Source organism: Plectrocnemia conspersa, unplaced genomic scaffold, assembly GCF_051122295.1.
Source record: "Plectrocnemia conspersa isolate PC_06_02 unplaced genomic scaffold, ASM5112229v1 ptg000003l, whole genome shotgun sequence".
NCBI classification, from domain to species: domain Eukaryota; kingdom Metazoa; phylum Arthropoda; class Insecta; order Trichoptera; family Polycentropodidae; genus Plectrocnemia; species Plectrocnemia conspersa.
This window is the reverse complement of record NW_028277167.1, coordinates 24,077,595-24,103,083: the sequence shown is the minus strand read 5'-3', so window position 1 is coordinate 24,103,083 and position 25,489 is coordinate 24,077,595. Positions and strand designations below refer to the sequence as shown.

The 25,489-nt window shown below is 29.3% G+C and overlaps 1 protein-coding gene across 3 annotated transcripts in view; it reads right to left on the bottom strand.

Annotated features, from left to right (window-relative positions):
* Positions 1 to 25,489, bottom strand: part of LOC148237020 (uncharacterized) — a 109,038-nt gene that overhangs the window by 1,802 nt on the left and 81,747 nt on the right. For 2 of the 3 annotated variants that reach the window (XM_088182382.1, XM_088182381.1), the window contains exons 3-6: positions 13,971 to 14,099; positions 13,641 to 13,861; positions 10,885 to 11,054; positions 1,689 to 1,782 (exon numbers count right to left, since the gene is read on the bottom strand). In XM_088182382.1, coding sequence (XP_088038508.1) covers positions 1,689 to 1,782; positions 10,885 to 11,054; positions 13,641 to 13,811 — 435 coding nt within the window. In that variant the 5' untranslated portion in view covers positions 13,812 to 13,861; positions 13,971 to 14,099. Of the gene's footprint in view, positions 1 to 1,688; positions 1,783 to 10,884; positions 11,055 to 13,640; positions 13,862 to 13,940; positions 14,100 to 25,489 lie in introns of those variants that run through there. The other variant, XM_088182383.1, reaches the window with a different exon arrangement.

Sequence of the window (25,489 nt, the reverse complement as noted above, 5' to 3'; positions counted from 1 at the left end):
CAAGCGAAAGGTCATTAGCTTTAACATATCTTTTAGAATCCAAAAGATATGTTAAATATCATTATATCAGTGGTTCCCAAAGTGGTCCCTACGGACCCCCAGGGGTCCCCGGGATCATTCAGGGGGTCCATGGAAAATTAAAATTGATTTGGGGGTCCCTGAACAATATCAGAGGGTCCGCGCAAGGTTTAATATAAAATAAAAAAATTGTGACACATTTTTATTAATATGGAAGTTAAAATAAATAACAATGAATAAAAAAATTCACAAGAATTGTTATTTGCTAAATGTTTGGAAAATGATACTAAAACACGAAAGGTGAAAAGTTATTTATTGAATTAAAAAGATTTTTCGATGTAAAAGCTATACCCTTGACTAATATCATCTCCGTTGCTACTGACAGTGCTCCGGCAATGGTAAGACGACACCGAGGCTTTCTGGCATACTTAAAACAAGCTATACCGAATGTATTATCGGTACATTGTGTCATTCATCGACATCATTTGGTTGCAAAAAACATTAGTGAACATTAGCATGAATCACTACATTATGTCATTAGTGCAGTTGATAAAATCAAAAGGAATGCCTTAAAGGAGAGATTATTTGCTCAACTTTGTGTGAAAAATGATGATGACCTATGACTATAATCGTTTACTACTTAACACAGAAGAAAGTTGGTTATCTAAAAGTGCATGTTTGGATCGCTTCTATTTGCTCTTTGATTCAGTATTGGAATTCCTGGGTAGTAAAGACAATGATTTGCGTCACAATTTAAATATCTCAAAAAATGACATCGCTTATATGACTGATTTATTTGCCAGATTTAACGAGACTAATTTGAAACTACAAGGTGACGCATTCAATTTAATCGAAACTAAAAGTGTAAGATCTGCGTTTGTTGCAAAAATTTTTCTGTACAATATTCTCAGTTTCTAAATCTTTCAAAATTGCAAAATAGAAATGAAGATTTGTTTGCTTATTGTCAGCACTTAACGGCGCTTCATTCAGACCTTAACCAAAGATTTGAAGACATTCTTCACTTGGATATTCACGATTGGGTGTTGAACCCTTTTGCAAGTAGTCAAACTCAGAGTACAAATACAGATGAATACATATTAATATTGGAGCAACTTATTGAATTATCCACAAATTAGGAGCTGAAACCAATGTATAAACAAGGATACGACAACGTTCTGGTTACAAAAACAGATCCCAATTTTATATTCAGCATTATGGGTTATTGTACAGAAGCTGTTAATTGCTTTTCCGTCTTCCTATTTTGTAGAACGTGGATTCAGTGCCGTTATGAGCCTTATCACAAAAAATAAGAAACCGACTAAAAATTAGTACTCGTGGGGATTTGTGGTTGCTACTCACAAACATTGAGCCGGACATAAATACACTCATAACATCCCATCAGGTTTATCCAAGTCATTTAATTTTTTTTTGTATTTTAAAACAAAAGTTACATTTTAATAAATACTTCTTCAACAAAATGTTTTATTTATATTTTATTTTTATGTCACCATTTACCATTCAAGACATCAAAGTTAAATTTGTAATTTTCCTATTATACATTTATGTAGTTATTCACCCAGGGTCCGTGGGTGAGTTTTGAGTATGAAAAGGGGTCCGTGGGCCAAAAGAGTTTGGGAACCATTGTTTTAGATAATAAAAAACAATAATACCTTTCTTGAAGTTTTTGTTCTAGCAGTGGAAGCTACAGATGGAGCAACTCCACTCCTGTATGAATATATACTCCTCGGTGCTCTTGAATGTCGACTGAAAAAATAAAAAGTACCATTTAAATTACAGTTACATAGTTGAATAATTTTATAGTGTTTCTCTAGATATGTTAAATTATTTTTCTTGAAGGGTAACATAATTATTATAACCAGACGTGGTCAATTAGTGTTTCGTGTTCGTTCTTTGTGCTATAGAACATCATAAAACGAGTTTATAAGAGCTCAAAAATTACCATGATTTAAGATAGGTTCGGATGAATTTACTGGGGCATTAGGTGTCGGTTAAATAGGTGTCTTTTATTACATTACAAAGATAGCCGCCGGCTGATCCTCTTATTAAGTTTTTCCCTTCCTCAAATTAACCTATAAAATTCATCTTATAAACATGTATCTAATGCGATGTACTTTTATAACTTGACTCATAAGCCTTACAATTTAATAATAATATGCTTACATTATGGTCAAATTCATTAAAATACATTCAAAATCAGAATTCATACTTCAACAGTTGATATATCATCATAACTCAAAAAACGACCTTTTTTTACTCTACTCTACAATGTGCTTTTATAGATAGTTTATTCATTTTATAATAAAATTTTAAGACGTCAACAATAAAAAGACAAGCGAGCGAAGCTGGAATAAATAAAATCGTATATTTCAGATCGCTCTTTACGCGGCATGTGATCTTCGCATAACAAAAAATATTCTCTATATACGTTGTTCTAGTTCGCAACTGATTTAAAAAAGTAATTTAATAATAAAATCTATTGTAACATATACATATAAATTTAACTATTTTGGCGAACGGATGGTGACGAGTGGCAACTGTATACAGATTGGCCCGCTGTAGTAGATTTTTTAAAAGTTATTTTAATATGTTATATGTTGTTGAATGATGATAGAAATGTTCGGCCGAAAAGGTCCCGCCGGCCGTCGTATTCCCATCGTGGTCCGCCAATGAATGGTCAGTGTTAATAGAGTGCCACCTAGTTTTGTGGCCAAAATAAGTCGCCTTCCACAGTACTATTCATAATATTTCAAGTCTAAGTGTGTGCTTAAAATTACCCTGTTACATAATCCTGCTAAAGAGGAGCTGCTACTGAAATAAACAGCCGACTTGATTTTGTTTAAGTCAATAAACACGAATTTGAGACAGAAATTAGTGAAAGGCCATTTGTTGTCACTAAGAAATTAATTCAATAATTTTAGGAAGAAAAACATTGGTTTGAAAAGCGATTCAGGCTTACCACCTCCATTTTACTATGATTAAAAATAAATAAAGCTATACTATTTTCTGAGCCTTTATAATATATAAAAGAAACTTTATAATATATACGATTTATAATTGATCATTACAACTACTACTACATAAAATTAAAATTGTGGTACTTGCCGTTTCTTTCAGAAATTTCAGTACATGTTATTCGATAAGTTTGATATTTGTTTTTTTTTTGGTCCCATATCTAGAAATCGTTACATGGAAAGAGACACCTTATAATTTATGGTTCATTTTTTTCAACATGGAACCCGCATGCTATAAAAATACGCTTCCATTGCATCTCTACGGGATGTTATCGCTGAATAAACAATATATTACAAGCTCTAATGTGTCGTTATCAATTCTTCACTGTCGTAAATACTCTCAGATTTCTATTAACTTTACAGCGATCATTTCGTTAGCACCTTCCTCTCTTTCTCTCTATATAAAGTGCTATTATCAATATATTATATTGGACGTTTCCTACCGAGCGCCGCATTCCGTTTGTGGATTGTATTATAACTAGGTTCGATTTTAAATTTAATTAAAAACTCGCCTAGAAAACTTTTTCTAATCAATAAACCAGCATAACGATTTGTTGCCTAATAAGGAAGAGCACTGATAAAATTATCGATCGTAAATCAATTTAGAAGTAGTAATCACTTTATAACCTGCGATTATGATGAAAAAGCGTTGAATATAAATTTGCGTATAATAAATTTGAGGATGAGGAAAGTCGATCACTGTCTGTATATATTTATATTTTAATTTTTTTTAATTTATATATATTTGTGTTTGAATGATAATCTTATATATAATATTTAATATTGTTATTATCGTTTTTTTATTGTAAAATTATTTTATTTACAAAAGATTTTTTTTGTACTAATAATATTATTTCATAATATCTTTATTATATTATTACACAATGGTATAAAATTCACACACGTGTAAAATTCACAAACATACGATAATTGGTAGACACTATAAATTCCTGTATATGCGATATACGAATTTTTTACACACACTGCAATCGCGAGTTTACTCATATCGTCAAAATTTCTATTGTTGACCTGCGAGATTACCGAAAAATAAAATTAACAAACAATCTCACGTCCCACATTCGTCGAAAATAATAATAATTGACAAGAAGAGTTACCAAACCGATATTTTACGCACGTAAATCGTCTAATTAAACGCGACGATCACTGAACCTTATTTTATAACTTTGCCCCAGTTTAAACCCACAAACTTATTGAAATGTGCTATGTAATCGTCCTTCATTAAATTGTTAGTCAGATTTTTATTGTCATTGATGAAACGTATTTAAAAAAAGGAACAGGTAATTTTGTATTTGTAAGGAATTGATTTCTTGGCCCCGGGTCACGTTTTAATATAATTCCTTGACCACTGACTGTGGTTGGAACGAGTAACAGTTATTTTGACAATTTGTTTAACTCGGCTGCGTGTCAGATAAATCAGTTTTAATTAAAAGAGAAAATAGGTGTCTATAATTCAATTTTTAAATATTTGTATTGGTTTTCGTGAAGGTACTTTCATTCAGAAAGGGATTCAACATTGATTGAATTTTGATTGATAATTTTTATTACGGTTAAAAATCGGTTTCACCGATACAATATTCTTGATGTATTACAATATATTTTATCAATAAGATTTCATCTTATTATTTGGAGCTCTGTGAGTTTAATTAAATAGAGATGCTTATCATAATTTAAAATAACTGTAACTTCAAGGAATCAGGCAGGATACTTATATGTATAATAATTATTATTAATAATAAATTTTATGGAGAAAATATAATTAATCAAAAGTATGCTCAAATATTTGTACTGTTTTTTATATTGTATTTCTAAAATAGAAATCGATAAATTAGGAATCGATGTTGCAAATATATAAATGCCAGCTAATCTATCACGTTGTAAAGAATGACAATAATACTGATTTCGAAAGATCGGCAAATATTGATGCGAATCTAAATATACTAATTGACAAGTTTATATTTTGTGACTATGATAGGCGAGATGTTTTCTCCAAGCAGTGGCGGAGAAGCTGGCGGAGGGATGATGTCGGTCGATGATCCTCAGAGGTCTTATATTATTAGGTTGATTCTCGAGTGTCTGTCGGAGTTTGCCAGGTGACTGCCTTTTTCCTTAGTGGAGTCCAGTCTTAAGTATTTAGGGCTGCATAGCTTGCTCACCAATCACAATCATGCAGCGATCATCCAGCCAATCGTTGCACAAGCTTCTTTTAAAGTTGTTGCAAATCGTTGCAAACGCCTTTAGAAAATGACATTTGCTTGCTGGATATCTCCGAGGTTGAATTGTGTAACGGGAATATTGTAGCCTTACGGTGCTATTTGTCTTCCTGTGATATATTGTTTCCCGTGACCGTTTCGTAACAAAGAAATATTCATTCAATGCACCGAAGAATCCTTGCGTGTTATTTATGGGAAACCCTTTAGTTCTTATTGATGAATGATTATTTTTGGTCACAGATTTTAACGCGAGCTTCCCACAAACGAGGGCCTATCTGTGAGTTCCCCCACAGACACCATTTTTAAATCATATTAGCTAACACAATTTTATTATTATAAGATTTAAAAAAAATTATGTCGATATGATAAATTAAATGTTAAAATAACATTTAAGCAAAAAAAATATTTTTCCTTTTGGCATTGAAGCAATGTATCAATACTCTTTTTTTAGTAATGACAATCTGGTCTATCATGATTTATAGTATGTAAGTACCATCTTTACCCATCACCGTGCTTCAATTTTAATTCAATTATCATTTTTTTTACAGTTTACGCTCCACTTGACAATCTTACCAACAAATATTAGCATGCTGTCGTTTTAGCAGAATCTGTGCGTGTCGGTGACGTAACCGTTATAATTTCAACATTCCTATTACACCTGAATACACCACAGCAGCATTGTGTTTTATGATAATGATTTCACATCTGTGTGCGGCCGTGTCTGCCATTAGAGTCTCATTGTACAATTTGCCGAGACGGAGGAGATACGCCGTGCGAAAAGCGTAATGAACAATGGACCAGCTTTACAACACACACATAGAAGAGCCAATGAAGACATCCTCGCGAGAGATAAGGCAAATGTCCAATGTCTCTTAATAAATAGGGTATGAATGCGTACTTCGTACATCACGCGTGAAGTTAACGGGACCATGGTTACTTATTCTTGTTCTTGGAATCAGATCCTATTTGCATTCATAACATGGGCGTGATAAGAACATTGTGTGCAAATCGTCGCTCAATAATTTAGCACTCACATAGCCTATCTTAGATGCTCTGATCTTGAACCACCCACGATGGTTAGAATACTTGCTACGATGATTTATAGTTACTGGTGGGTGTATCGCAAAAAACAAAATGCATCCTTATTATCTTTTTTGACAATGAAGGCTTTTGGATATGGCCAGAAAAATGCATTTCATTTAATTAAATACTATGAATCTTAACCATTTCACTGCAGATAAAAGTCATCAAGAAAATCGCCAGTACTCATTAGGCATCTACAGGTGCTAAATAATTAGTATAATTTAAGGCTGTAAGTTATTTAAATTTATAGAAGCATAATATTAAAAAAAATATGGCATGAATAGATGCCCCACATATTAAAAAATCTCGAAATAGCGCGCAAAAATATCAGCCGCGGTGAAAGGGTTAATGAAATAGAAATTAATCAATTGACGCGGCAGTAAACTGATAGCGATTAATTGCTGGCGGTGAATTGCGCATTTATTTTCGGGCAGATTGATTACAATACATTATTCATTTCTCTTAAGACATATTTTTAAATAAAATTTATAATTTAAAATTGTTATTATAACTAAGAGTCAGTTTAATATTGCATAATTTAAAAGCAAATATTTGAGACTATTTCGATTTCATATTTATACGATCAACCAAATGTGTTTTAAAATAAAATGATTAAATATCAAGGTAAAACTATAATAATATTTTAAGATTTCGATATATTAAAGGCCAACAACATATGTGAAAATATTGAAATAGCATTTTTACTATATCGAATTAAAGTCATTAACCCATATTCGCTATCGATGAAATTCTCGCATCGGTGAGAAAATTCCCGCACTTTATTCATTACGCAATATCCCACATGTCGCAAATGAATATGCATTTATATTGCGACAATTTTTTCACACATGCTAACATTTTTTTTGATTGGATCAAATCGAGGCTAAACGACTTCTTTCACGTAGCACATTCACACGATGCGTAAGAATTTATGGGATGTGTAGCAAAATAAACGTTGCTGTTTATATCATACGAATACGTGTAATAAATATTATGTAAAATAACTTTTTTCACATCGTGCGCAGAGTAAATTTTATGTTTGTTATATAATATAATATAATATACAATTTTATATGATAAGGAAATTGTTTATCGTATTTCAACGGCATACCATTAACTTGTCTATCTGTAATTATTGTATAAAGTGCGTAAATATACAATTTTCCTGTTTAAACGATCTTTTTACGTCGGAAAGAAGCGGTTATCAAACTTTAAGACCCACCACGCCACATACATATGTATATAATAGGCCAGGTAATTGTGACTAGAATATGTATACAATCGTTAAACATAAGTATGATTAGCCATTTTATGATTTAAGATTTTAAGGGGATTTACAACATTTAGTGCTGGCACTCACTGAATATAATAATATATAATTCATAGTATATATTTAATTAATGCTTTGATTAGTCGATTCTAGAACAGGGGTGGAAAAACTTTTGTATCTATTACTTCAACATATATTTATATTATACACTGGCTTAACCCTTTAATGTGAAAAGATGAAAAATCACATATTACTTAAGTTAAAAATGTTTATTTAATAATAACATAACATCCTCATTATAAAATAAAATGATTTATTTGAAAACATTTTCACTTAAGATTTTGGAGAAATTATATCGTTTTATATTTGATACCATCACATAAAATTTGGAGCATTTTGAATGAAACTCGTCTGGTACATCAGCAATTTCATATTTAAAAGGATCTACAATCCAACTGACAGTATGTAAATATAGATCTAAAAAATAATTAGAGCCGATCTTTAAGTTTAGTAAGATGACGTAACTTTGTTGTCGGCAAATATGATAATTTTACAATCTTCCAAAAACAGAGCTAACTTTGAAAAGGCAGCTATCCCATTTTGTTTTGTTTTTGTCTTCAATATATGTAGAATAAATTCTGGTTAAAATTATATTTATAATTTCACTCTGCAATTCTATGTTTAATGCATTCAAATATCAGCTAAATATGCAAGATATGCAAACTTATCTGCGAGAACATGTTTGTGATCAACCATAAAAATTTCAAGTTGACTTTTGAGTTCAATTTCCAATTAAGAGCCACTTAACTTCTGTATGATAAAGTAGATATGTATATTCTCCTTCACAATCTTTACATAATTTACGAAATAGTCGAGTGTTAAGTGCATGTTAACTTCCAATGCAGGTTCCAAATGTTTCACAGGCAGTGCCTATCGATGGATCATACAGTGATTAACTTATTATTGGATTATTGTCTCTCGCCAAAGCCGAACAACCACTCACATTCACAGACACATAATGCAGTATTCCTACTTTAAATTAACTTAAAGTATTAATAACTTTATTGAAGACATACATTCGACGTGATCGCGACTCTAGAGAGGAACAAAATAAAATTTCCTCTTCAATTACATATAAACCTAGAATTATTTCTCAAGAAAAATGGCAAATCGAAAATTCTCGTTTTTTGAGAAATTATATAAAACATTTTGTATTATATAAAATTAAATTTGTACGAAAAACGGCAGAAGAAAAATTATGATTTTTTAAAAATATTACAAAAGTATCTATTTGTAGTTCAAAAAATTTTGAACCTCGTTTTAGATGTGAAACCCAGATGGTAGCTTTTTACAGAGACGTCATTAAAAAGGGGGGGGGGGGCACTACCGATATTACTACGGACTTCTGATATAAGAGCATTGGTCAAAGTATATTCAAAGCGAATTTTGACCAATAGGACGTTCTCACTGCGACGGTGCCGACACGATTTTATTACTTTTGACGTGGATTTTTGCCTTCTGAGAAGGGATAATTGTTTTTTGCGCTCTCCTATTCATCAAAATTCGGTTTAGAAATGCTTTCTTTATTTGATTCTCGTAATATTTATATAAAAAGCTTTAATATGAACGCTAGATAACCGAGCATTACTGCGACGACGCCAACACGATTTTATTGCTTTTGACGTAGATTTTTGAATTCTGAGAATCCAAAAATCTACGATTCTCACTTATTGTAAGTTCTAATCTTGCTATAAAAATACGTGGATTCTAAATAGGGACAACCTTGAATTTGGCCAGAAAAATGCATTTCATATAATGAAATACTATGAATCTTGATGAAATAAAAATATTAAAAAACGACCACCAACTGGCCAATTTTTGCTACCCTCTGAAAAAAGCTGAAATGACATCCCTGGATTTTTACAAATTAGGAAACAATACTTAAATTTCAGTGACCTGTAAAACTAATAGTATTTAATTATTGTGGAAGTTTTTTGTCATTAATTAAATATAAACAAAATCCAGAATATTTTACCAATAAAAAAATGACTTTTTTAATTATTCACCGGAGAGTCACTGGAGTTTAAATGTTAAAGAAATTGAAAATGTATCATTGGCTCAAAACTTAGAGAAAGATTTTCTTTTCAGCCTTACAGAGAGAGTAGTGTAAGAAAACTAACATCTAATGGATAAACAGACGTGTAGGAGAACATATAATTTACAGTGGCTATTTATAGCCTTGTTGTCGATTAAATCAACATCAAGACAAAACGAGAGTAATTTTTCCACAGCCGAAAAGTTTTTAGCAATAAAAAAAGAACGAGGATGTACGATTCTACTTTAGATGGTATTTGTTTTTGTTAAAAAATTTAAATTTGAATGAATATTTTTAATTTTTTTATTACAGCTGCATTTTTATACCGCTGCATAAGAAAGGGTGGGTGCGTGCCAGACGTTTTTCAGTTATTTTTAACAAAGTACTGTGACCGGGAAGAGATTTTTTCAGTTACTGGTAATCAAGTAAATGAATTAATCGATTATAATAAAAAATATGCGCGTTAAAAATAATACTAATTCTAGAAATATAAATTTTTATTATTAAATAAAATTTTTTGCTGCTATTTTTATAAAAAAAATCACTTAATATTTATATTTTAAAACTTCATAGTTATAATTAAAAAATAAATAAATAGTAAATTTATTAAAGAACGAATAATCGGTAATTTTAAAATAAAAAGTATAATAAATTTATAAATTAGAAAATCTCTAATTACAGCAAGATCAAAATATAATTAAAATATTGATTTTAATAAGGTTATTCCGAATGAATGATCTCATAAAATATATATGTATATACGCTTATTACAAATAAGTTACTCGCATCTTGTACAAAATATATCTATTATACATATATAAACTACATTCATGCAAAACCTTTAAACTCGTTTGATTTTTTGTATGTTAAAGACGAGGTGTCTGTAGAGGTCAAACTTCCTGTCATATAACGGTTGCTCAACAAGCAATTAAATGGTAATGTCCGAGGCGGATTAAACGAGGCTCGATTGATTTGGGGCGTGTTTTTGGCACTCCGTGGGAAATAATGGCAGCTCATTAAATACAAGGTGGTCTATATTTAACGCACCGATAAAATTAATATGAAATAATATATATTATTTATAGAGATTACTTTGCATAATGCATAGGCGTCTAAAAGTATGATGTGAATAAATTAAGGTTTATATTTAGTTACCTTATCTCTGAAGGTGGTTTGTAGGCGGCGCTGGTAACATAAATATCTGATCCGTTGTCGGTGAGGTTATTATGGTCGGGGTCCCTCGAGGGCGGAGTACTTCTGCTGGGCGAGAGGGTTGATCTGTGTTTCCGGGCGGGTGCCACTGGGGTCGATCGTTCGTTGCTGGTCTGGAAAAGAAATAAAAGCATATAGCCTCTAGCCATAGTACTAGGAACAGTTTATCTATTTTTATTATGTATGGCAATAATATTTTTTTTTAAAATGCATAACTAATAAAGTATATGTACACTACAAATAAATAGGTAAATTATATTAAAATCTCAAAATAATTTAATTAAATTTGAATTAATAATTTAAGACTCCTGATGCTGTATCTAATCAGTTTATTATAAGCATACGTTTTTTCCACACTATAAAATTCATTCTTTAGCCTAATTTTTTTATTATTTTGTGGGATATTTGTCAATAGACTCTAAATTGCATTTTGTAACTATTTGTGGAATTGTTGTTAATATCATTAGATTTTTATTAATTCTTAATGAATTTTAATCAAAAAAGTCTTTCAGCTAATATTTCCTTCCTAGATAAAATTAAGAATATTTTGTAGATTAAGCAAAATTTTCAAGAATTTTATTTTTATATTCTTAAAATTAAAACAAAAATTTTGATTATGAAATATTTATACTATTTATATATTTAATAAAAAAATAAAATTTACTTCAGCAGACATTTACAAGACTTGCCCATTCTTTTTTTATATTTTTTTTCTTTAACGTATAATATTTAATGTCAGGAAATTAATAAAAAGTTTGGAGTATATTAACTGTAGGGTTCAATCAGGAAGGTACTGTCAAACTTTAAGTTTAAATAAGTAAAATATACATAGCACAATAATTAAGAATTCAAGAGCCGTAATATATATGTATTTGCAAGAATTGATTAATGCACTTTTGTTGTGATATTAGAATTTTTAGAGCCTAAAAATTTTAATTTCAGAAATAATAAAGACTCAATGAACATATATAAAAGTTCACAAAGGATATATAAATAATGGACTAATTAATTTATTTTTTAGCAAATAATAGTTTTTTCGTTTACTACTAATAGTATATGGAGTAAAACCATTGCATACATATATAATTCGTGGTAAGTAGTATAAGAGTCTTTAGATTTTAATTTCAGTAAGAAGTACACATTTGAAGCTATTTTTTAGTTAAATCCACCAATTACATAACAAATGTTAATATTCAATGGAAAATGATAATTTGCTGATTTGTAACAAAAGTTAAGGTCGCTTTACTATTTATGAATTTCTAAAAATTTTATAAAATATATTCACTCAAATTAAAATAGTTAAAATAATCAACGCCAAAAAAGGCATTGTTTTTTCACCAATATTTTGACAATTTTCAATATGATTCTCTTTCTAAGTCTCGAGAGAAAAGGACTAATTTATTTTCGAACCATATATATTTTTTTAGCATAAAATGCAGATTTAGTTGTGATAGTGAATATAATTTTATTTATTTTGCAAATCGATTAAGGTTTTTTGCAAAACGGTTAAGCCCAAATATTTTGATAATTTGAATCAATCAAGAGCTTTATCATTCATTTTTAACTAGACTTTTTTAATCTTAAAGTGATCATTACTGCAATGCTCTATCAGGATTTTCTGTAAAGTGGAAGTCTCTTTGAACGAGGTTACCTGAGAAATCTCAAAACAAATCTAGGCAATTGTAGGAAATGTTTTTAAAAAGTAAGCTAAAAAATCTCGCCTCAAAGGGTTCATGAAAACTCAAACGCTTTGTATTTAAATAATATATTCTTGCAGAGATAAAATAATATAAATTTAAGATAACGGCACAATTAAATGAAATATTTAACTCATAGGGAAATTTCAGAAATTAACTTATAAAAACCTTTTCTAGAGCCTAAGAAGTTACGTTTTTGTTTTGCGATTAAAATTGCAACTAAACAATTACCAGGAAAGTTACATACATCGCTGTTATTTATATTTTTTAATTCATTAGTTACAGTGGCGTAGCTATGGAGGGGTGGAGGGGGCGGGCCCCGGGCGGCACTTGCTTGGGGGCGGTATATTCGCGATGGGATCGTCTACTGTGGTTCTTATTGGTTACTTATATACATTTACGAATAACAAGAGCTTAATAATAACAAATTTATTATTTTAAGAAATGCTGATTTTATGACCCTACAAAAAATGCATGGGGGAGGGAGGGGGGGGAATTTTAAGGATCGCCCTGGGCAACGCATACCCTAGCTACGCCACTGATTAGTTAATTAAGGTATTTTTTTAAAGTAGTCTAATTTTTTTCAATCAAAAATTGATATATTTTTATAATAAATCAGCGAATAATTTTATGGCATGTTAATAAATAACGTAACAGTTTTTTGATTTGTATAAATATATATATATACATTCTAAGAGCTAAAAATTTGTTAAGAAAATACATAAATAATTTACATGGATTAAACTTAAAAAGATCCGCAAATTCACATGGTTCCAAATATGGACTAAGCAATCGTCAATAATATTTTATATTAAATGAAAAATCTAATGAGTTTAACTGTATATTATTAATGCAATAATCAATTTAAGAATTTGTTTCCCATAGCTAATATATAAACTATAAAAAAACCAATTAATTATATTTTTTATGAGCATAATTTTTATAATAATATTTTAATTGTTTTGAAACAATCATTTATTATATAAATATTATAAAGCTTACCATATATTCTGACAAAGTCCTATCTGATGGCGCTCTATGAGAATCTTCTCCATCCGTCGAATATCCCCTATTATAAGCTCCCGATCCAGGAGAACTCCTCGGCCCACTAATATGTCCATTGTTTGGCCTGTGAGTGGCCACGTAATGATTATTCTTAACTTTGTGTGCCATTTTTATAGATTTTTTATATCCACTAATACACAAAATTCACGGATCACGATCTAAATAAATAATAAAAAAATAACTAGCACAATTTTGAATGAAGCGAAAGTTTGATTTGTTTGATAGTATATATTTTACGTTATTGTCAAAAAGATCACGGTTGTTTACTTTTTACGTTAAGCTACATATTTTCACTTTATTTTCACAATTGCGCCTCTTCACGGTTTCGTTCTGGAATCCGTGAAAATTTTCTTCTTTCCGCTCGACTCGTTCCCTTGGATTCCATCGCACGAATATCTGTCAACAAATAAATAAAAATATGTTATGATCATTTCATGTTTCAAGAGCAATTTGTGTCGAGCAGTATAAGGTTTATGGCATGTTGATGACTGACATATTAATCTATCGGTATTGATTACACCATCTCCAAGGACCATTTTCAAAGTTCTCTTTGTTCCACAAAAGCCGTGGTCAGAAGTCTTCGCTTCTAAATACCCCTCCAGCAGCAAATTCCTTTGTTGGCGCTACCTAGATCATGTCCAAAGTGAGCTGAGAATTGCACATGAATTGCATTTCCTCGTGCAGCCACCAGTTAAATGGCGGACGCATAGAAATTCGCTAAGCAAAGCAACTCTGATATAATTCTGCACGCGCTGACCCCATTGCACTTCGCAGTGCATACTATACATACGTATAAATAGAGTGATTCTAAATTCGAGCAACTCGAATTATACCAATCAATTAATTAAAATATTAAAAATCTTCTCAAATGGCCACTTTGTGATCTCAGCGTAATACCAGTTAAAATATTATAAATTATATCTTACATGCTTTCACTAAATATATTTACTTATATAATGTTATGGTAATTTAATTCAATTAAATATTATTTATATAGATTTTTATATAACCCATAAATAAATACTGTATAAAAATTCAAATAATTTCTCACACTCATACAAGATTATTTCTTTAACATACATCTCACCTTAGTATCTTTATTACACTTTAAAATCGCTCTCATCGCTTTATTCTGCAATACTTACAACGTATTCAATTGCGAATTCTGCATTAAAACTTATATTGCTGCACAATAAAGCAGTTGAGAACGCAAAATTGAATAATATATAATTATTTTAGTTTCTTAACATATTTTAGTCAGTCTTAAAAAATATTATTAAATTTAGATATAATCTATAAACACACTTAAATAATGTTGTTCCTAAATTTATATTGTTGTAAGTAATAATCTGAGTTTATAAAATATATTTATTTTCATTGAAGCAAATTTTACTATTCCATAAATTATTACGTAATTCACTAATGGAAAATTCATATGAATATATTTTGATATCATATGCGAAAATGTATTTATAGTACCAATTTTAAAGAGCTGAATATTTCGTTTGTATGTAAAAATTTCAGAAAATATATTTTTATGCATATATCATGTATAAGTAATTGAATTAATCATCACGAAAATCTAGATTTACTTTAGAAAAATTAAAAAACAGCATTTATTTTAGGATTATCTAATTTAATAGCACATAATAATAATAAACATCTGATCTGATAAAATTCAATCTCCAGTCGACATAAATTTATAGTAAGAAAAATAAAAAAAATACAATGCATTTAAATAATGATACATCCCATTGGTGGATGTTGCTTTTATTACTTTCCAGCATCTGCGAATGCAACAGCTGCACTTGTGTATGTTCCATGTACCGTTTGCATGCTATTAAACTCGACTATTGAACTAATTTAATACTTCCACTGCTGAACAATCAGCCCGAGGGCCCGAGGGAACTTTGTCAGATCTTGATACTTTTAACACACCCGGAAAGCGTTTTGAAACATTGAAATGTTAGGAATTAAACCTATCTACTATATATTGTGAAAATAATTGAAATTGTAAATCCATTTCGCGGACAACCCCGGTACAAGAGCGCAACTCACGCGTTTGCACCCGGAAAATGTTAACCAGATCTCTTATCGCATAAGAAACGATTCCTTTGAACGAATATAACTATAATAACACTAAAATAATTTGATGTGATAGTATCGAATTGTAAATCTACAAATAGCATACTATTAAATTTTGATTGATGGCTTCTAAAGTCTTACAAAGAAATATTTTAGTTTAACACGAATCATTTAGTTACACCTATGTGCAATTACAAGCAAAGGTATTATTTTTTAAAGTAAAACAATAGTGATGTCGGTACAGAGCCGTCTCTTGATATATCTAGAGAGCGTGTCGACGACTTGTATAATATATATAGTACTGTTAAAAAAACTATAATCAGCATTGTGCAAATGAAACGAGAACATTTCTCTTAATTGCACGGTTTCATCACATCGAGTTGAAAATATGTTAAAATGGCATGCTGTGAGTAAAATATACGTATCGTGTATAAGAATATTTTAAGGTTATACAATTGCATTAAAATTCATATAATCTACTTTTATTTAATAGAAAATTAGTTTAAATGAACCAATCATTTTCATAAATAACAATATTATACAAACTATTTTTATTCATTCATTAATGGCAGTGTTTTATTGTAAAGTGGTCTCCTGATCCGAATTTGATACATGAGTAGGCTATATAAAAATTACTATTTAATGCAATTAGAGTTTAGTTCTTCAACTCTTTAGTTAGTGAGTCTTTTAGATTATATGCTTAAAAAATATTAATGAAAAAATACCCTACATCCCATTAAAATGATTTTTTTCTGCAATGATAAGATCAGATCCATGCCATAAACATTTGAGCCTAATAATATGGTTATTTAGTAGAATTTAAGACTGTAATCACTTGAAAGTGCCCCCAACATATGAACAAATCTATAAACTGTACGCAAAAATATCATCCGCGGTGAAAGGGTTAAGGTCCAATATAAAGGAGTAAAACTGATTATTTATTTATTTAGCTTTATAGCTAATTTTTACATCAACAAATTTTAACTAAACATACATATATATAATATATAACATAAAAAGATAATAAATTAATCAGATTTTGGCAAGTAAAGTGTTAATGCCTATTACAGATGGTAACAAAAAAACACTTTTCAGAAAAATTCGTGTCTAAGCTCATGATCGTGTTTCAAAATAGTAAATATTTCCCCGAAAATAATATTGGCGTCTTTGACGGTTAAATAATTTAAAGGTCCCTAATTAATGAAAAAAAGACGTTGCTTAATGAAAAAGTTGCGTGCCCTTAAAATTTCAGACATAATAAACTGAAAATTTTATGACGCCGGAGCTCACCGTACGAGAGATTCTAGCCCTTCTTCTATATTAAATGTTCTGCTTTATATAATAATTCTGTCAACATAGTTTTAATCAGATTTTACTCAAAATTTTCTGAAAATTTGACTTTGTGAATATTTTGGCTAAATTTGTTAGCCCGACTGATCCGTAATTTTATATAAAAATAGCAGCCATTACTGTAAGATTTGTAAATGTTGTGTTGTCTTAAATTTAAGGTCGGAATAGCGTAGTATGTAAGATCTACATTGGTAACCTAAAAGTTGCAGGTTCGAACCACGGCAGAAAACTTAAATTTTTAATTTTAATCCATTGAGCTTTCGCCTCTCAGGCTACAACTAAATAATTTAATAAGTAATATTGATTGAAAACCCTTAAAAATATAGATATTTTTAATTTTATTGTTGTTTAAAAAAAATACTTATTTTTAAAAAAAAATGTTATTTTAAGCAATTAAAATATGGTTCAATGCATTGACTTTGTAATTATCTTGGACAGTTTAAACTAGCATATTTAAAAAAATATAAGAATAGATTTCACAAAATTAAATAAATGTCACTCCAAAATGACGTTGCTATATAAAAATATTTATCCTGAAAATTCCTGATATATTATAATAAGATATGCAAATTTCATGACACCGGAGTTCACCGTATAAGAAATTTTATTCATAAGCTCATATGTTCTGCTTTACATACAAGTTCCGGTAAATACTTCAATATGAGCCATAGTTTAAATCAGGTTTTACTCAAATTTGACATAAGTTCATCATCAATCTGGTTACAGTTAACTATTAGCTAAATAAATTATTAAAATAAAATAATTGACAAAAAAAAACTATTGACATACAGAAATGTATATGATTCTTGTAGCTTTTGCCATGAAAAGTTTCACGCAAAATTTTATATTTTTTTTTAATTTTCTTAATTTTATTTAATATAAAACTTTTCTAAATAATTGATGTCATAAATATACAGCCTGATTTACCACCTATTTTTAAAATGGTAGCCATCAAAAAGTTCATAAAATTAGAAGTGAATAATATAAAATTATGAAAATATTATATAAAATAAATAAAAACTCCGTTTAAGAACCATTAAAAAACAAATATATTTTTTCTTAAGAATAAGGGTTCAACCATCTGCACAAATAATTTAGATATTTCGAGCAAATGAAAAGAAATACCAACTCATCTCACAATGAAATAAAGAGCTCGGGATTTGCGTTAGTAATCATTAATATTAACACATTCGTCTTTACTAACCTTTGCTTGGAAAGGATGTGCGATGGACAGTGCGTTTTATCCTTGCGCCAAAATGACTATTGTTAATTTTATCCCTTTATTAACAACCCCCAAAAGTGGCCACCTTGCAGTATTATAAATATATTTTGTGGGTGTGTCCAAGATGCCATGCAATTTAAAATTATTTTATACCTCAACATATATTATAAGGTACATAAATTGTGTATTTATAAAAAAATAGTTTAACCTGAAAGAGCTAATGCTTATATTTGCAGCTCTTTAAATTACTATAATAACAAAAATATTTTTTCGTGAAATTCTTAATACAAAAAATAATTTAGAAACTCAACATTAAATTAGTTCATAATTTACTTTGTAACGTAAAAACGCAATTTCACAGTATTTTGATTTTTTTACAAAAATCATGACATGATTATATCCAAATTTATTTTTATCATATATGTTTCGTGTATTAAACACAGTATTGAATAATTAAAAACCTTGCCAAGATTATATAGCTAATAAATTAACTTTTACAACTCCTCGTTTATAATAGCCATACTAAATACCGCACATTCAATCCCATCAACATAAGAGGTGTACCGCAAAGTTATTGATACTTTTTTTAAATATTTTTATGTGAAATACAAATCTGACGTTCGATTTCGATCGTCGTTTTGTACCGGCGAGTAATCAGAATCGGACCACCCATTTCACCGCAGAAGAAAGGGTGGGAAAGAGTGTTATTACGGCTGGAAATTGCCACGGTGGCGTGACGATACAGGTGTGTCTAATTGGAGGCTGCCGTCGAAGAAGTGACCAACAGGTAGGCAACGAGAAGAATTCGAGTCGATCTCTTGAACGAGACCAAAGGTCACGGAAGCGATGCAATTAAGATTAAGGCACCGAGAAAAGAAATTTTGACGTTATTATTACCGCTTTATATATTTTTTAACGGTAAACTCCGAATTTATATATTATAGGTAGACATATTTTAATTATGTTTCGTAATAAGTTTATTGGCGTGATTCTATTTAATGGGAAAATATATTAGATTACCGGAAAAATATTTTCATAAATTTATTATTCGAGATCTTATCGTAACGGTGTGGTATGTGGCGATGCAGTAATTTAAACCGTTTTTTGGTAGATGGATAGTTAATTGGATTAAAGCTCTGATCTAAGTATTATAATGAAAAACGTTAATGGATCCATCGGCAAGTAATTGGATCGATATTAAGTACCAATAATTTAGTTATAAAATTTAATCACTTGTGTTCTTAGCGGTTGGTGATGAATCAAACTTAACTTTAATACTTAGATTTTTTTATATGCAGACTATAAAATTGTTATAATCCAGTATTTTTATTTTTGCATCAAAGATCGGAATTTTAATAAACGGATCTTATAAAGTCAGATAGGCAAAATCTAGGATGGTGAACGGGATAACGTTAAACTTGATTTGCTGACTGTTTAATGGAATCGCTCCGCGTCAAAAGCTGTGAAACAGTAAAAGCTCCACTTTACGCGAAGTACATTAATTACGATCTAGAAACGGAGCTTATCAATATGAATTTAATTGTATGTACTTATTCTATATTTGATATTTAAATAAATATCACTACGCTAAAGTTTATCGTCACTGTAAAAATAGTTTGTGAAACTCTGTTACATGATAAAAGTACGAGTGAGTCATCATCGACGGAAAACCGCTGCGGTGGCTGTGTTATACGACATGTCAGATTGAGCCAAAGCTTATCCCCCCATTCAGGAATTTTATATGATCTCGTGAGAACAAAACGGTGAACTCGAGTCGTGACCACTTTGCTGTGCCGTTCTCCTTGCCGACCGGCCCTGCCCGTTTTCCACCTGCGAATGCGACAAGGACGGATTCAAAACGCTATACGTTATTACCCTCGATCTCCAATTGTATAAGCATATATATAATACTTGCATATGTATAAATGTGCATAACCTTTCCATTTGCTTTTAAAGGATATGGTCATTTATAATGCGGTCGCAAAAGTAAAAGGCGTTGAAAAATGCCTAAAATATGCTAATGTTGCGGTAAACCTTTAGAATGGCTAAATTAGCATTAATATATTTTAAATATCATACGTTATATAAATAAAATAAATATATTTTACATATTTTCTTTTGAAGCACACTATTGACTTTCGATATTTTCCTGTTTTCGTGGATCAAACAACTAAGAAACAAATTTTACGATTATTTTGTATGTTTGATATCTTAAATGCATGATTTTTCCAAATTCAAAAATAAAAATATTTTTTTACCAAAATTAGGCTGAAAATGACGGCAAAAATAATTAAAAAAATATTTAGGCTTATTTGTGGATAATATTTATAAAAAAAGCTTGTTCTAAATATGCAACATCATGCAGAACGCTAAAAAAGTATATTAAAATTAAAAATATATAAAAAAATATTTACAAGTAGAAATTCTTAAAGCAATTTTTTTTCTTATTAAAATATAAGACCATACCACATTTTTCGGCATTTTGCATCTATTTCTCTTAATAAATACCAGACCAGTGTCTACAACTGTATGTTTTGTTTATTTTATGCAACTATTACAAAAAATAGACGTCAAAAATAAATAAACAATGGTAGACTAACCTCGTTGGAGTATATAAATTAATTTTATTTCGTTTTATATCCACTAGCACCAATGAAAACAAATGTTGAATTTCCCAAAAATGTGACACATTTGCACCTAACGATTTTTTTTAAATGGCATTATCACAACATCTATAGGAATAATTTGAAAGCACAATGGCTCGGCGTTTGTTACACATATGTAACATTATGCAATATAGTTATAAGCGCTTAAATAAATTGTTGCGAATTTGCAACACCATGCATTTAAGGGTTAAATAACTTATTTCACATTCATTATAAATATTTTTTAAGAAAAAAATTATTTGATATTTTTGGTAAAAGAAAATAAACAAATTTAAAACTTAAACTTTAAAAGAATTTACGTTGTATTTATTTACAGAATTTTAATATGTTACAACGTGTTTTTATAATTGTTTTGTTAATTAAATAATAAATATAATTAAGACTGATGTTTTAAAAGATTAAAAATAATTATGAAAAATTGGGGAAATATACGGTATTTAATGTTTATTTGCATTTTTATGTAATAATAATACTTTATTTTTCAGCTATTTTAAGCTATATTACTTAAACATGAAAATTAATTAAAATTTTATAAAAGAATTTCTAAATAGTCTTATCTACTGTACTTTCAACCAATATATGTTTTCCCCTTTGATTTATATTTTAATTTGGATAAAAACTTCTTGAAATAATTAAAAAAAAATCGTAAATAATTAATAATCTGTAAAATCTAATAAATATTTTTTTGATGCCATCTCAAATATTTCATTTCTATATGTATTTTTAGCACCTATTTTTTTCAATTTTTATCCGCAAAATATAGTATATATTCCACATTTTAACATATTTTGTGCATGCAAAAGCAAAGTGCGCTTCAAAAAATAAAAACGTTATTTAATCCGAAAATTTTTAAGACAAAATCACGAAATGTTGTAATATTTTTGAGACAAAATCTGCAAATAAATAAAAACCGTCAATATTTCTAAAGTTTACAATTTTAAGATCTATTGAAAATATCTGAAAATACACGTCTTTATGAGTTAAAAATGTGTAATCAATTACATTGATATCTCATTTCTCGATATCATCCATTTTCAGAAAAATGATAAATTGATCCAAATTTTTCAAAAAATTATAAATTATATTACAGTATATATTTTAATAATCGGAAAATCATTTTACTAATTTTCTTTACCATAATTAAAGTCAATATGCATTTAAATATATTATAATAAATAATTAATGTACAAACAAACGAATACATAATTATTAATTTATTTGAAAAAATTAAATCAGCTATTATTTAACTAAAATAATTAATGGTCACTTTTATCCCTCGTGTGATTTATAGCATCTTGTTTCATTTAGCCGTCAAACGAATCCTTACCAAAGACTCATTAATATAATCATTACTCACTATCATTGCATTTTTAATCACTATCAAATATTCCAATAAGTGGCAAAAAAATGTTTTATAATCGTAATTCCTATAGTCGGTCATAAAACTTATATTGTTAGTGTTAATATGAAATCTGTCCCTTTTCGTACTACCTGACCTAAATGCAGCAGATTAAAATCAATATTTGACTTCAAAATTTCTGCGGTTTTAAGCAAATTAAAATAATTAATGTAAACCTAATTATTTACAACGAAAAATAAAACATTTTATATAAATCGAAAAATTTTCGTCATGAAGCAGCTTATTAGAATATTAATGCAGCATTTATTTTATCGCTTTAACACTATAAGATATAAGCATATATTATGTAACATTTATTAAATATGTATGTAAAAACAACCATTATAGTATTGTTATGATTTAATAGCGAAATTTTTAGCATGCATTTATCATGTTGATAAACACAAGCGCGAGTTTCCCGCTCGCCCTTATACAGTAGGCGTTCGTTACATCCGGGCGTGGGTTATAAAAAAATCAAACAGCAATCTTAGTGTTTCGCTGGTCCTTCAAATCTGATAAGGCAGCCAAATCCCACGCGAACAAAGGCAACTTTTAATGAATCATATTCAAACAACAAAAGTTCGAAATCAAAGTATTCTAACCATTGAATTTCATTATGGACAGTAGTTTTATTTAGGTATTTTTATGTGATAATATTTGAAAAATATGTTAGCACATAAAAATTGAAATTGTTATGAAAGGGAATAATGTCAAAAAATGATATGGTGCACAATAATAATATTTACAGCAGATTTTAATTTGATGGGCAAATAACACAGTAAATATTGATTACAATCTATTACTTTTGGATTATTTATTTTTAATTACGAGTTTGCAAATAAACTTGGGTTAAAGGACCATGTAATAAATACACAGGTTTTATCTACAGCACACATTATATTTATTAATTAAAAGTTGCAACACAATGAATAATTTGTATGTAAAACTATGTTATCCATATAAAAAAATCACAAGAAATGTAATATATCTATATAATATATAATCGATTTTTTTTCATAGATTTTAAAACCGACTTTATCATTATCAAAATAATAAATGTTATTTTTGCTGTAAACTTTTCCGTTTAATTTCAAACAAAAATATATATAATAAGTATAATGATACCGCATTAAAAAAATAATGACATTTGTGGCAACAAAAGTACAAAATGTTTTACGGAGCTCTTGTTAATCAAAAATCCCGATTCATTGTCGTCTATTGTCAAAATGCATTTTGAGTTTGATGTTAAAGTTTGATGTTACAGAACAGTCATGGGATAGGTTCAAGATGACTCACCCGTAGTTACGAAATTGTCATTAGTCGCGGTTTCCGTTGTTCACCGTAGTATAATACATTATGTGTGTATGTGCACGGTGATTAGTCTCGGGACAACGGATGTGTCTCGATTGAGACATTTTGTCATAACGGAAATCATTACTAGATGTCGACATAGATGACGACGAAAGGAAAATGCGACTGCAATACCGTTCAGCGACCATTGAGACGTTACCAATTGTAATCATTCTATTATTCGAAGCTACGATTTAAAATATCATTGTACTTTGACATATGTATATGATCTGTGAGAAGTTGTTTAGATTGCCAATCGAGTTCAAGACTTTGAAGATGCATACAAGTTAGATTGAGTAAGTCATGCGTCGATGAACTGACTTGGAAGAGCAACGAGGACGATATGGTTGAAAGCAAAAGCGCCATGTCCGTCTCTAAGGGTTATTCAAATCTAGGATTATATTGAACCTTAGTTGAAATAATGTCACAATATAATTTTACATGAAAACGAATAGAGCATAAGTGGCGAAGAATTATTGCATCTAGAAAATATTTCGGATAGCAATGCTATAACTTGCTATAAAATCAAAAATGTTTTTGTACGTTTCATAATGTTATTCTACCGATGACATATGATGGCTATTATTAATCAATGTGGGGAAAAGTGCACCGAACTCTGCCCACGAATCCGACAATGTGCCAAGTGGCCGGTGTCAGCAAAAGCACCTGAAGGCTGCACTTATCCGACGTCGTATATCTCGAGATTGCGAAAGACAATTTTAACAATACGTTTTCTTCGCAGCTATTTTACGTTGCCTACACTAAAACTGCCGACCGATCGTATCTCAGATTAACGAATGGCGGACGTTCGAGAACAATGAAAAATACTTTTATATGGCCGCGGATCGATCCAATGACAGATTTACAGACGTATGAAAAAATATTTGTTTGTGTATTCATATTTTTATGCATAGTGATAAGTATGGTCAATTAAAATACTGATTATTTTAATTAATTATTGTATGCTTGATAAAAACACCATTGTTTTCAATTTGGTGTGTGAGCCAGTTTAAATGTTGTATAATTAATTTAATGCACCTTGTTTATATCATTTTAATTATGTATTAATCATTTTTTCATTCAAATTAGTTATGTTATAAAAAACCTTGAAGATAAAAAGATGCAATAAAAAAATTATAATACAAACAATGCTTAATTTTTCTAGTTAATTTATTAAATATCTATAAAATTAGTTATTAATTGTTGGTATTTTAGATGTCGTTTATGAATAGAGTTGTTGTGAATTATATAGACACTTTATAGACACATGATTTTTTTATCTCTACAAAAGATGCGACGCGTAAAAAACTATATTGATACTCAATACAAATAATTCTCCCATAGCTATAACCTTGTATTAATTTAGGAGATTAAAATATATATGCAGCGCATTTTGCTCGCTACGCAAAATTTTACTTCTTACTTTAAAAAAATACGAATGCAAAGGATTAAAACATGCATTCTTCTATAATTTTGTATTTTATTGTACTGAAATTACAATGTAGTACATTTTTCTACAAATAACATTGATTGAATTTAAATAGCAAATTGTTTTGTATTTAATAAAAAAACAGTTAAAAAACTACATATACTAAAAAAACCCATATGATCTATGTTGATAATATGTTTAAAATCAATGCCTTAAAAATATTATCTTTGTGGCATAGCAATATAATGAAGTATAATTCTAGCAAAAAATCTAATTAGCGTAACA